General features: G+C 37.8%; 1 protein-coding gene across 2 annotated transcripts; it reads left to right on the top strand.

Annotated features, from left to right (window-relative positions):
• The first annotated feature begins 694 nt into the window (after window positions 1–694).
• LOC133459718 (ras-related protein Rab-6A) lies at window positions 695–14,085 on the top strand. Of its 2 annotated transcripts, none has more exons than XM_061739938.1 (8): window positions 695–991; window positions 8,094–8,152; window positions 8,260–8,313; window positions 8,854–8,959; window positions 9,136–9,247; window positions 9,541–9,634; window positions 11,149–11,215; window positions 12,300–14,085. In XM_061739938.1, the coding sequence occupies exons 1-8, from the start codon at window positions 922–924 to the stop codon at window positions 12,362–12,364; spliced, it is 627 nt and encodes a 208-aa protein (XP_061595922.1). In that variant the 5' UTR covers window positions 695–921; the 3' UTR covers window positions 12,365–14,085. The 2 variants fall into 2 exon arrangements, with proteins under 2 accessions (XP_061595922.1, XP_061595923.1); XM_061739939.1 differs by lacking the exon at window positions 9,541–9,634 and adding an exon at window positions 10,407–10,500.
• Window positions 14,086–14,320: the final 235 nt, after the last annotated feature.

Raw genomic sequence — 14,320 nt, forward strand, 5'->3', positions numbered from 1 at the left:
GTACTAGTAGTAAACTTATAGTCTATGGTAGCAAACACTTACAACACACTTACTCTACCTACAGTTACTCAATTAAAGGCATTTAAGTAAAGCTAAACCAGATAGCCACGATAACTCACCAGGTATGAAATGAGCACTGCAAACGCGGGCATGCTTGATGATCCTCGGTCCAGTCGGTTCTTTGATGCTTGCAGCCACAGGCTCCTACGGTGCTTTTAAATGGCCTGTTTCCTCTGGGAATTGCAAAAAAATTATGTTCCTCGGGATTTCGATTTGTACACCCGTACACACAACAGCTGGTGGGCATGTTGTTCTTCTATAACGTTACTGCAACTCCAAAAACGCAACTTAAGAAACAAATCTTCCCTCGCTCCAGTCAAACTCATACAACTTCTTCAGCACTTCCGCCGCAACAATGCGCGCGCATCCTGTGATGACGTAGGCTGGAAAGGGGTCTATAACCAACATGTTTAAATAAAATAAGAGTGGGCACATGTAGAAGGAACGTATTAGACATACATGTTATATTTTTTATTCATTTTTATGTTTATTATTAGGTAAAAAGTTCCATCGGACAGAAAAAGTAAGCGTCACGTCTTTGACCCTATTCTATATTTCTCACGCTGCTCTTCTATTCCTGTAGAGGGCAGCCTAATCACATCGCCGGCAGATCCCTCCGCGGTATTCCTGGGAGAAGAAGATCCGGCTCCAGAGTTGTCAGCAGCAGCAGTTCTTACAGAGTTAAACACCGGTATAAAATAGGGATCGTAGCGCAGCAAACCTCACCAGAAAGCCCCATAAAAGGGTTGTAAATAATCACTAAAAGCGTGACGGACCCAGACTTGTATTTATTTTGTATATATCGCTGACAACAAGTAGTTAGTTAGCATTAGCTGCTAAGCGTGGAGCTGTCGGGGAGTCATGTCTGCGGCCGGAGACTTCGGAAACCCTTTAAGGAAGTTCAAACTGGTCTTCCTCGGGGAACAGAGTGGTAAGTTAGCTGCTTGGAGTCAAACAGGTGTCATTTATCATTTAATATTCACTCTAGTCCATCGGAATGTCTGGTGATCAGCCGGCTAAAGCCTAAATTATGGTTACGCGTTAAATCGACGCAGAGCCTACGCCGTACGGTCCGCGTCGCCACGTACCCAATGGCGTAGGCTCTGCGTTGGTGTAACGCGGAACCATAAATCAGCCTTAAGAATGGCAGCATACCTGATACCTGTCAACACTGGCTTTGAACTGTTCACTCTCTTTCAGGTGAACATGTCCAGAGCTGGTAGAGGAACCAAACATTGTACTCAAGTAAAAGTACTGTTACTTTAGAATAATATGACTCAAGTAGAAGTAAAAAGTAGTCATCAAAATAATTACTTGAGTGAAAGTAAAAAGGTACTTCAGATTCAGAAAAACTTTATTTATCCCCGAGGGGCAATTGCAAGAACAACTGAGCAGCAAGACGTACCGAAAGTACCAAATAGAATGATATAATAAAATAAAAGTAGATAAATGAGGTACGTCTCGTATGTACAAAAAATATATAAATATAAGAATATTAACAAAAATTTAAAATAGAGTGACCATAGTGGTATAATATGACATTTTTGTTTTTTTAATTGCATTACAGAAAATAAAGAACTTTATCACAATATTCTAATTTTCTGAGACAGTCCTGTATGTACTGTGGTTAGATCCTCTTATATTGGGGATGATATGGTGAAAAAACTACTCAAGTACTGAGTAACTGTTGAGTAACGTCTGATTTATTTTTTTAACACAACCATTCAAACAGACAAAAGTACAAAATAATCATCTTCAGGCAAATTAAATCAATAAAATAATAAAATTAATAAAATAAAAAATAGCTTAAATTAAAATAATATTAAAGTAAATTCAAATACTTTAATAAATAATAAAATAAATAAAATAACAGAATAAAAAAATTAATTAAGCACAAGTAGCACTAGTAGCAGTAGTACCGGTACTTTTCTTTTTTAACCAGTCAGAACTAGAACAAGCCCATGAACTCATATAAACTCTGTGTGTGTGTTTGAGTCTGTGTATATGTGACAAAACATGCAAAAACAAACATTTTTCCCAAAGAATCACTCAGTGATGTCATGAGATTGACGCGTACGCGGATAAAAGAAAAGTAACGAGCTCAACGTGGCCTAATGTAGCGGAGTAAGAGTAACAGTTTCTTCTTCACAAATCAACTCAAGTACAAGTAACAGAGTAAAAGTAACGGAGTAGATGTAGCTCGTTACTAGTACCTACCTCTGGTCATGTCTGTGGGATTGAGTTATTGACCTGAAAGTAGGATAAAGTTCTTGTAGGAACTAACCCCCCCCACGGGCCCAACCTTAAAAAAATAAAAAGGTGGTTTGATGTGAATAAGTTATCATTAAATATAAGTAAATCTAAATGTATTATTTTTGGAAATCGACCTAATCAACGTGTACAAATCTCTATTGATAATGTGGAAGTGGAAAGAGTTTTTGTTAACAAGTTTCTTGGAGTGGTTATTGACCATAAGCTGTGCTGGAAGCCTCACGTCAACTTCTTAAAAAACAAAATATCACAAACCATTGCAATTCTATATAAATGTAAAAATATTCTAACATTAAACTCACTAAAACTCCTGTATCAATCTTTAATAAAACCATATATAACATACTGTATAGAAGTATGGGGACACACACATTTAAGACAATCACGAAACCAATATTCTTACTCCAAAAAAAAGCAATTCGACTCATAAACAAAGTTGAATAAAAGCAGCCAATTATTTATAGACACAAATTAGCTCAAATTCAATGAACTGGTGGACTTCAAAACTGCACAGATCATTTTTTCTTTCTTTCTTTCTTTCTTATTTTTCGAGGAATCTTTTTTATCCCCATGGAGGCAATTTGTTTTACTGGCAGTCTTATCTCTTACTTCTTGCTTTTATTTCATTACTTTAAATAATCCTTTTGAGGGTAGGCAATGAATAAGTTTTGCTTGAGCCTACACCTTTTTCGGTCTAGATGTTATTTGTATATTGGAAACCTTTTTGATTATTGACTATTTTGATGTTTGTCCTATTTTTATTCTTTTTTTTGTGATGTCATGACCAAAATAAACTTAAACTAAACCTCAGACACAAATTCAATATTACAATTTTAAAATGACTTAAGTGTAGTAAGACATAGGGGTGGGTTAAAAATATCGATATATCGATATTTTATCGATATACATGTGTAGGAACGATTATCGATACATAAATCCAAGTATCGATTAAAAAAAAAAAGATTTTTTTTTTTTTTTTTTTTTTTTTTTTTTTAAATCCCGATTTTTTTTTTTCCCCCCCGTTTTATCACCCAGTGCTCCTTGCTAAGTCAGTCCTGGGAATTGCTCCCTCTACCAACCCCGGGAGGCCCTACACTGAGCTCAAGTCTCCTCCTTAACCTGAGGAGTGAGCAGGCCGCTTCTTTCCACCAGTCAGGGTGAGGCTTCTCTGGCCGGACATAGCGATGGAAGGATCACGTTATTCCATTATTGTAATTAGAATATCGATATCGTATCGGAAATCGTATCGTCTTGGGACCTAGTGTATCGGAATCGTATCGTATCGGGAGGTCAGTGATGATACCCAGCTCTAGTAAGACACAGAGCATAATTTATTGCAAAACATCAGGGTTCCTACGGGTGCTTAAAATCCTTGAAAGTGTTTGAATTTCAATGTTGTGTTTTCAAGGCCTGAAAAGTGCTTGAATTTTAGTTTAAGTGCTTGAAAGTGCTTGAAATTATAACTGTGTCTTTCACAAAATTGGGATCAGACTGTATAGTTTATTACAAGGAGAAATAAAATCAGTAAGATGAAACATAACTAGATTTTTACAGCACAATACAATGTACATAATTGTGATAAAAAGCGGAAAAAATAATTGAGTATATATATATTCCTGTAGATATTTTACCCCAGAGATAAGGTGCTTGAAGATTTTGAAAATGACCCTTGAAAGTGCTTGAAAAGTGCTTGAATTTGATTGAACATTTATTTTCATGTAAGTAATTGCAGAACAGAATTATTGTGAAGAAATCTGAATGATTTGTTCACAATAGGTAAACAAGACTAGTTTTACTATGTTTATAGTTTATGTGCGTGCGTGCGTGCGTGCGTGCGTGCGTGCGTGCGTGCGTGCGTGCGTGCGTGCGTGCGTTCAGAGACAGTAAAGTTTAACATTTTTAGGCTTAACATTATTTAGTTAGATGGCCCTTAATTCTGTCAATAGTCTACCCAATCTTTTTGGTTCTGCTGCTGCTTCTTTCCTCTTTTCTTCATCTCTAACTTCGGAGTCGGACCCCCTATTTCTCTTAAATATGTCGTAATTCTTTCTCTGCGTTTTGATGACAATTGTATGTGTTCACTGTATATTCTTGTGTGTTCTGCCACCAGGATGCCGTGTGGGCTGCTCTTTACATTACAGCGGTGTATATATAACGTTAATGCTTGTGCTTGTCTTTTGGTTAACATTTAATTTAGGGCTGGGCGATATATCGAGATTTTAATATATATCGATATATTTTCAAACGCGATATGGTACGAGACAATATCGTTTATATCGATTACATTTTTTTTTTTTTTTTTAATGATTTTGATTTAGCTTATTTTGTGACAAATTTACTTGAATGTTTTATTTGAGATTTGCACAAATTTTTTGTTATTTGCACAACTGTCGACCTCAGTGGAAAAGTCTGCCTGTTACTGTCTACATTGTATTAATTGCACAGTGTATTTTAATTTAATTGTTATGCAGGAAAGGGATATTTGTTTTATTTTATTCAAGAAGCATTTTTATGCTATATATGCAGGCATTATTTTTATTTCATTTGTTTTATACATTTTGATATTGTGCAGACCTCTGTTAATAAAGGTACCTGTGTGACATTTGGCACGAGGCTTTGTATTAAAACTGACTGTTTTTTTAAGGGTTTGCCTCAGAACAAAATGAAGCTAACAGAGATGCTATGCTATAATGCTTTGGGGGAAACTCCAATTATGGCACAGAAAAAATATCGATATATATCGAGTATCGCCATTCAGCTAGAAAATATCGAGATATGACTTTTGGTCCATATCGCCCAGCCCTAATTTGATTAGTTTCTGGTCATGTTGTGAGCATCAGTAAGCTGGGAATAACACAGGTGGATCATCTGTCCTCTCCACTCTTTTCTCTCCTCCCACTCTGCCCAAAACGCGTTCCATCCGGCTTACTTTCACCCCTGCTGTTGACGAATTTGATAGGTGTGCCGTGGTTTCAAGACTTTACATGCTACTGAGTCGCAGAGATGCGTCAGTGAAGCGGCGGAAAAAAAGTAGTCCGTCACAAACTAGTTACTCCCGTTTGTAATTTACAACTTCAGCTAGAGGTTTACTACAGATTTGTTATTTTTTATCATAATGCTGTTTAAGAAGTAGTCATGCAGTCTTAAACTGATTACATAAATCAATTTTACTAGCTTCGGGGCACTTCCCAATTACCCAAACCTGCCAAATGGCATTCCTGCCGTGTTCCCTCTCATTATCCCCCTTTCCAGTCCAAGTGAGCAGGCTGCTCATGCAGGGACTGTAATAAGTTGGGGGAAGGGGGAATCTTAAGCATACTTAATCATGAACTTGTCAACAGGGAAGGGGTTTGTTATGCTGTCCAATCTATTGCTGACATCCTAAAGCTTCCTACGGCTGTTTACCAACAACTAGTGTGGAGCAGGGGTGTCCAACCCTGGTCCTCAAGAGCTGCTGTCCTTCATGGTTTAGATGTTTCCTGATTCTCATTTATGGTCATCAGCTTGTCATCAAGGTTTAGACAACACTGTTAATGACACAGTCGTGTCTGTCGTGGTTGTTTTGAAGCAGAGAAACATAAAACATGCAGGACAGTAGCTCTCGAGGACCAGGGTTGGAGACCCCTGGTGTTGAGTTCAGTGTATTTAGGGTGTATGTAGAGTTGCTTTAGACAGATTCAAGCTCACCTGTCCCTTTGTGTAAATGCTCTTCGAATTCAGCTTGGATTAAGATTAAAAAGCCCAACAGAAAAAAGGGAAATTATGTGTTAAATAAGTTAAACTGTTTTCAAACAATCAAACAAAATCACATCTCCTGCTACTTGCCATGTCATATTGTATAAAACATGGGGCCTATAAAGAAAGGTGATATTCACATAACTGGATATATTTTTTATATATTGTACTTTGCATCTATGTATTTCAGTAATTTGTTAGAAAATTCTTGCTGCTCTGCAAAGCAAACTTTGGATTTTTGCCATTTTTAAAACGTTTGTCCTGTGCCATTTTCTAGACGAGTGTTCGTATTGGACTAACTAAACTTTAGGGTTCATTAGAGGGGATCATTGTGTTCAGGATATTGATGCGATTTAGGATTCATGTCCGTCTTGACACAACTCACCATTTATCCAAGCTTGGGACGAGCACTAAGAGTGGCTGAGGCAACATGGGGTCTGCTGTCCTTGCAAAGAACAGTTGAGCATGAGCAGAGCTTTGATTGATCAGCAGCTGACTCTACCCACTACACCATGTTAAAAACCAAAACATAATTAGAATCCAGTTTAGTATAAGCAATATCAAAAGCTAAGACAAAAAGCAAGCAAAGAAAGCGTCTATGCGTGCCCTTTGTTTACATGAAGCTATCTGGCAGATAAGTGTTAGCAGTTAATTGTATCTTCACAAGTCTTTTGAGGTCATTTTGATCATATCTGCATTATCATATTTCTTTATTGTTAATGAAAACAGCTGGGTGACAGTATCATTTTCTAATTATTCCCCATTTGTGGCAGACTAGACTGATATCCATATCCAAAGGATGTCATTGATTATAAAGCCCTTTTCTTTTTATAAAGTTTAGGTGGATTATTAGACTATCGTCAGGTTTACTCCAGGTTAGTGGCATAAACCTGAATTGTTTCATGAAATTTCCCAATCTTGACAATATTAGCTGTGGTGCAATTAAAGAGCTGATAATGTAAAAGTTAAATTTAGTTTACAGTGATTGATAGGCATTAGTTTGCAATACCTCATAGTCATAATACTGGTAGTATTGGCACTCATACTGATCAGAGCTGTTTTATTCTAGGAACACATGAGCTCATTTTCTTATCTGTTAGTGGTTTTCTTTTTTTAATCTGTCCCATGTGTTGTATCCTAAAATGTACCTCATCAAGATAAGGCAAACAAACATTGTGTCAGTCGGTGTGTAATCATCTGTCTCTCCTTGTAGTGTTGGCTTCTGCCATGTCACTGTGTCCTGATCCACATTGAAACTGATAATGTAACTCGAGCTCAGCAAAAACGGTGTGAGGCAGAGCAGACGGAGTGTTTCGCTTCTAAATGTTAAATACACCTATTAAACGTTTAATGTTGACACGTCTGAATATAGAACTGTTTTAATAAACATTATCATTTTCAAAATAAATGTCAACCAAAACATGCTTTTGTGGGTCAATTCAGGCCTATTTTAGTTGTATTATATTGAAGTGTCTACTACAGACCATCACTAGAGGGATAAAGTAAACATTGATTCATTTTAATAAATTAACACAATTAATCTGATATTGTTAAATACATAATAGTTAAATTATCTGCATTTAAATTTGAGAATGGTCAATGTGCGTACCTAAATGAATTATTTTTCCTGTTTTGTTTTTCTTTCTCCCTCTGTCATACACACACTTGCACATCGCTGAATGCACTGGATTAAATATGAGGTTCAGGGTCTAGTCCAGGTACGAGGGCTGTGGACGACGGGATTTAACCACCAACTCTATGATTGTTAAATGACTGCTCGACCTCTTGAGCTACAGCCTCTTGTAAACAAGAGATCTATCATTACAAATGAAACATCTGGCTGTTGGGCTGCTGGTTACAACAACTGTAATAATGTATATTGAAGTAATAATCGCACTTATTCTTCCTTGTGACCCTTGTCAGGAAAGCTTAATTGTTTTGATTATTAAGACAAGAAGCGTTGCAATGTGTATGAAGTAAGATCTGTACTTATCCTAACGAGCCTTTCTGTTGTTTTTGTGTTTCAGTGGGAAAGACTTCATTGATCACTAGATTCATGTACGACAGCTTTGACAATACCTACCAAGTGAGTTTGCATTTGTTGATCATCAACGCATATTGATTATTTTCAAGGCAAATTAATGCAAATTGAATACAGCTCTGAAGTACAACTTAAGCATTTATATTTTCCAGGCAACAATAGGAATAGACTTCCTATCAAAAACCATGTACCTTGAAGACAGAACAGTAAGTAACTTTTTTTTTGTGCTGCAAGTGTTAATGGTCATTGTGCTGCTGATTTCTCCTGTGAAGAATAGTTTTATTTTTGGCCTGAAATAGTTACGTTTGTTGAAAAAATCACATTTTGTTGCTCTTATCTGGATAATGTAACTCCTTTGCAGTCCTCATTTTTATTTTGTGCTTTCTTCCTCAACTTAAGTTGTCTTCCTCTTCTTCCTACCCCTCCATCTATCGCTCATCACATTTTTGAAATTAAACACCTTACTTGATCAGGAGAGTAGGGTTGATGACAAGTGAAGGGTGACTTTATTTCTTTCCCTCCCAGGCCCAAACCGCTTGGTCTCTCTGGCGGTCATTCACAACCCGCATGCTCTACTTCCTGTCTATCTTTTCCCCATCTAACTTTGTTTTTTTCTTTGTTTGTTTTTGACCACAAGAACTTAGCTCATTGTCTATTTGTTTTCTTCTTGTTTCATTTGCATCCCCTGTTGTTTTCTTTTTCCTCCTCCCTTTTATTTTTCGTCCCATCCTCTTCCTGCCCCACAGATCAGGTTGCAGTTGTGGGATACAGCAGGACAGGAGCGATTTCGAAGCCTCATCCCAAGTTACATAAGAGACTCTGCTGCTGCTGTCGTAGTGTACGACATCACAAGTAGGTGATGCCACATTTGCGGTGCCTTTTTGTTGTCATCAATATATATGTGTCTCCGTTATTAAAGATGTATGAATTACATGTCTTTCTAGCGTATTTCTGTCCCAAGCATAGATGTTTTCACAGCTAAGGCTCTTCCTCTCATGAGCGTTCAACCCCCCGTGTCTTGTTTTCAGATGTCAACTCGTTCCAGCAAACCACAAAATGGATTGATGATGTAAGAACAGAGAGAGGAAGTGATGTCATCATCATGTTGGTGGGAAACAAGACAGACCTTGCTGACAAAAGGTAAGTTGTTTTTCCGTTCTGCATCCACGTAATTCAGGTCTCCGTGAAGAGCGATTAAGTTACGGATTCCTGCAGCTCGTTTATTAATGCTAATCTTCCCGAAGCAGCTCTGGATTAGAGCAGCTTCTCTGTCTTCTTCATGGTCGTCAAAGCTATGACTGACTTTTTAATTAATATTTATATATACTGCATATTAGATACCAAGTTGTCCGGTGTCGTACATTTATTCTGCATGTTAAATGAAGTTGCATTTTCTTTCTCTGTGCATTTTTTAACCCCTTTATCTACCACAGGCAAGTATCTATTGAAGAGGGTGAGCGGAAAGCCAAAGAACTAAATGTAATGTTTATTGAGACTAGTGCAAAAGCGGGCTACAATGTAAAGCAGGTAAGGCTTTGCACGAGCTGTGCGCCGTAGTCCTGCTGCAGTTGCTGCCACCCAGGCCTCACTTCCAAAAAGGCTGTCTTCTTGAATCCATTTAGATGAAGTAAACATTGTATTTAATCATTTATCCACTATGTAAGTGGTTACAACATAAGCATCCATCCTTATACTACATTTTCAGTGGATTTTAAACATTCTTGGGATGTTTTTCTTCACTTTCTTATGGAGGGTGCCCGCAAGACATTGAATAAAATGCTCACAACTGCCACTCCGGCTGCGAGTATTCCTAATGAATTACTTACTTGGCACCTGAAAGCTGATCCTGCCCCAGTACTTGCTTTCATCTATATCTTGTTTGTTTGTTGCCAAACAGAGAAACACAGTCTAACACAGAAATATACTCACTTTAAAAGTGCTGTTGAGCCACATTTCTTACTTTTTAATGAGGCCTCTGTATTCTCCGTCTGTGTGCTGAGCAAAGCAACAGCAGGCCTCAGTTTACCTCACAGACAACAGAAACGTGTCAATATATTGAGCTTGCTCTCAACTAGAAAACAAATTTGTGTTTCCTAAATTGATTAGTTGCAGTTTTCAGGAAGCTTTGGGCCTTGAACAGTGGTGGTGGTAGCAGCAGGAAGGGGCACGGCTTGTTAATCCACTTGAGGGTAATCATATTATGTGTATGTGTTTTTTGTTTTCCTCCTGTCTGCGTGTGTGTGTGGTTGTATGTGCATCTGTTGGTTGGTTGGTTTTTGTTTGTCGCTGCCCGTCACAGACAGATAACTACAGAAGAAGGAGAACAGAGAGCGAAAGAAATGAATGTTCTGTTTATTGAAACAAGTGCAAAGACAGGCTACAATGTCAAACAGGTAGAGGGTGTGCACCTCCATGTTCGTGTGCTCATTGCACTCATGCTCTTTTGATTGGCTTCTACTTCACGAGATGTGCTTTCAACATCAGCTTCTAACGAGGTGCATGGATTTGTTTTACAAGCTCTCGCCCCTTCTGTTAGCCACAGGCATCAGGCAACTTTGGGTCATAAAGCCCTGAAGGGGGTCGGAGCTTGCAAACCAATAACCCACACTCCACTGATCACCGCAGCAGTTTTTGTTTTTGTTTCTGTCAAATTTGCATGTTATCAAGTCTAGTTCCATTTGACGCAGCTTGAGCATTTGCATGGTCAGTATCATCATATAAATATAGAAAGTGTTTATCTTAGATCTCATGAGAATACTTCACTTATTAAAAAAATCCTCCAGCCTTTTAGTGGATGATTCGAGTAAGACACATCAGCATTTATATTTCCAGCCACTTGCAGCACAGACACATCCTTGCAGTAGTTCAAGCACAAACTGCTTAATTGCAGTAATTTGGATGTGATGCGTGTTTTCCTCCACGGGCTTCAAGTGGACTTCATATAATCATATAATGGGATTATGAACAGCATGCTGTGTTGGTCTTCTTTCTGTCTTACTTTGAATATATTCCTGATGGACTAAATGCACTTTTCCCTCCAGCTTTTCCGTCGTGTGGCAGCTGCCCTCCCTGGTATGGATACCACACAAGACAAGAGTAGAGAGGACAGTATCCTTTTTGTGCACGTCTTTGTCCGTCATGACGGAAGAGAGTTGAAAGTTTGCTCGCTCTCCTCTGTCGCATCATGTCATGTCACTGGGTTTTCCCTGCCACGGGGGGAAACCAGCGAGGCACTGTGACATCTCACCATTGTCATTTAACCTACACGTCACTTCAGATTTATTTTCTGAGGACACATAGAGATTCTTCCCAAAGACAGTTCTAACTTTGTATAACTTAAGGAACTCTGCAGCAAAAGTCTTTTTTAAGCTTGAAAAGTGATTGCTGTGAAAGTTTTTGAACTTTTTCTGTTCACATAATCAGAAAAATATCCTCAAATTGAATTAATATGTTACAGGGTTGGAAATTGGCACTCGCCACCCATCAATTCTGGTTATTTTGTGTAGTGTAGAGACAGTTTGCACAACTTACCAGCCACTTCGGTGGGTACATGAAATAAAATAAATATCTGTAATAACATTTCATCCCACAACAGAGTTCGCATCCAGACTCCATTCATTTTACCGTAACATTTTAAGTGAGACAGGTTACCACGGTTTAATGAGAGTAAGCGCATCACAACTTATTTTGTGCCTTAAACTGAAATAAGAAAAATAACAGGAGCTGTCACTCTTGTTTATCGGGGGTCATGTTCTGGGTCTCTGGAAAGCGTCTAGAGACAACTTTTGTTGTATTAGACGCTATATAAATAATATTGAATTGAATTGTTTATCCTTGAATATAAAAATGATGTGGCATTGCATAGGAGAAGGTTAAAGATCTGCCAAGCTGACAAAAACCCAAGAGGAGGCAAGGAAGCAAAAAAAAAAAGTTTAAAAATCAAGACGCAGTTCTAAAGAGGCAAATGTCTAAAGATTAGTCTGGTAAATTCTGCAACCGGTTACTGTATGATGTTGCTTCTCGTTCGTGTAGTGCACATATATGCATATTTACAGTGTGTAGCTTGAAAATGAGTCTAATTTCAAACTATTCGTTTTGACGTTAGTTTCCCCTGCAACACTTTCCTAACCAAAAGGAGTTTTTTTTAAATTTACAGTATTTTGTGATGTTCCTTAACTCCTAAACCCTGCAGTGATTGACATCAAGTTGGAGAAGCCACCAGAGCAGCCTGTCAGTGAAGGAGGGTGCTCCTGCTAATCTTCATGCCTTTGTTGTAGGCTTCGTTTCTGGAACCAGTCTCTCTCTCTCTCTTTTTTACATACACGTACCCTTCACTACACCCCTGTCTGTTGTCCAACTTGAGTGAGAACACTACATCCGTTATCCTTGCAGCTGTGAAATCTGCTGCTGCACATGCTCTGAAAGTCACACATCTGTTAAATTGAAAACTTGCACTATAACACACGTGCATTGACACAGTATTTAAAATTGATATTGGTACAGGATTAATAAGCCACAGCAGTGCAGTTTTGTCTCTAATGCTGATGCGTTAAACCAAACAGCAAGAAAATGTGTATACACTGTTATCAAAATGAGGTATGTGTTTTAGAGTGATATTATTTCTTACAAAGTTAAATATTGCTTCCACCTTAATAAGCACAATGTGGATGTTTATATTTGATGTATGACATGTGTGCCGTTGCAATTGATCGACATTGTTTTTGTTTGTTTTTTTTTCTAAACTTTGACTGGCCTCTACCTGCAGAGCCACTTCTCAACATTTACAAGCAAAGAGCAACAAGCATGAAAAATAGAAACAAACACTGAAACTTAAGTCACACTAGATCATCAAAGTCCTTGATAAAAACACTACAAGTTTTAATCTCCTATATTCACCGTCCTTCCCCTCCTCGTGCACATATCCGATGGTATAGATTATTTTTAACCTTGGCTTCCATTTTGTATTCTTTTTTTATTTACATAGATTTTTTTTCCCCCCTTAAAACTACAGCTGCAGTGTCATAGTTTTTTTTTCTTTTTCTTGTGTTTCAAGGAGGATTTTCTTTTTCCCAACATGTTACTCATAATAAAAAGAAAATCAACATTTTGACTTTATTTCCTGAGGTGTTGGTGAAATCTGTACAGCGCTTGGATCAAATTAGCTCATGGATTACGTACAAAGTTACCCCTTTCAGCTGTGTCTTTACATCCCTGTTTACAGCAGCTGCTTTTAGGGCATCAACAGGGTAGTCTGCTTTACAGCTTCCAAGGTACTACAAATGCAAAACTTCAAAATGAGTGGAGATAAAGATGGGGAAGCTGAACAAGTCTACTCCTAATTGGATCTGTGATGTCACAGGACCCTGTACATATATTTCCAGATGTGTGCGGCCCCAGACACAGTGGTGGAGTTATTTTATCCCTCAAGTTTCTCTCAACCACAGTTGTTTTTTTATTCTTAATATATTCCCTCAAATCCTCCTTAAACAACTTAAGTATGGCGATGTATGCCTTTTGGTGTAAAGCTTTTGGAAAGCCTCCTTGGCTCTGGGTTTAGATAAGTTTGGTATGACCTTGTACAAACACTTTAAAGGCTATGATTTATTTTGCTTGTTTTTACTTTTGGCATTGATCTTTTGTTAGTGATTTATCAACATGTGTATTTAATCTAAAATGACTTGGCATATTTATTTCTATTGGATTCGTGCTTCTTTTATATGGCTGTTAATATCTTCACTTTTGGTAAAGAGACCTGAATCACTAATAAAATATGCATCCATCTGGACCACCTTTAACAGAAGCAGGGTGTCTGCTGTTCCGTCTGCTATCACTAAATGGGAGTTTGATCATACCGATGATAATGTGCAATTTTGTGTGAACATGTGGGAAAGAGTCCGATTTGTATAGCATAGTTGTCCTTAACGTTTCTCTCTGCAATGATTTTAAATAAAAGAATAAATATAGAGTTGCCACCAAAACCAGAAGTCGAAAGTGTCTCATTAACAACTGCATGACAAACTCAACCCACAATAACTCACAAATGAAATGCCGTCCATCCGTCATTAATAATACCTGGGCTTCAGAACTCAACCAATCCTTTTTTTCTATTGACTTTTTCTTTTTACCAAATATACATATGCACATTCAGCTCAGGTTTTATTATTGCTGTTATTCTCAATGTTTTGCGGGCCCCAGAGAGATTTTGGCACTTAA

This window comes from Cololabis saira, chromosome 14 (assembly GCF_033807715.1).
Source record: "Cololabis saira isolate AMF1-May2022 chromosome 14, fColSai1.1, whole genome shotgun sequence".
Taxonomy (NCBI): Eukaryota; Metazoa; Chordata; class Actinopteri; order Beloniformes; family Belonidae; genus Cololabis; species Cololabis saira.

Bases quoted from the DNA above. Each gene is read 5' to 3' on its own strand.
- LOC133459718 (XM_061739938.1), top strand. From the start codon at position 922: ATGTCTGCGGCCGGAGACTTCGGAAACCCTTTAAGGAAGTTCAAACTG. The intron at 992-8,093 runs GTAAGTTAGCTG...TTTGTGTTTCAG, and splicing joins CTTCCTCGGGGAACAGAGTG to TGGGAAAGACTTCATTGATC. The intron at 8,314-8,853 runs GTAAGTAACTTT...CCTGCCCCACAG, and splicing joins TGTACCTTGAAGACAGAACA to ATCAGGTTGCAGTTGTGGGA.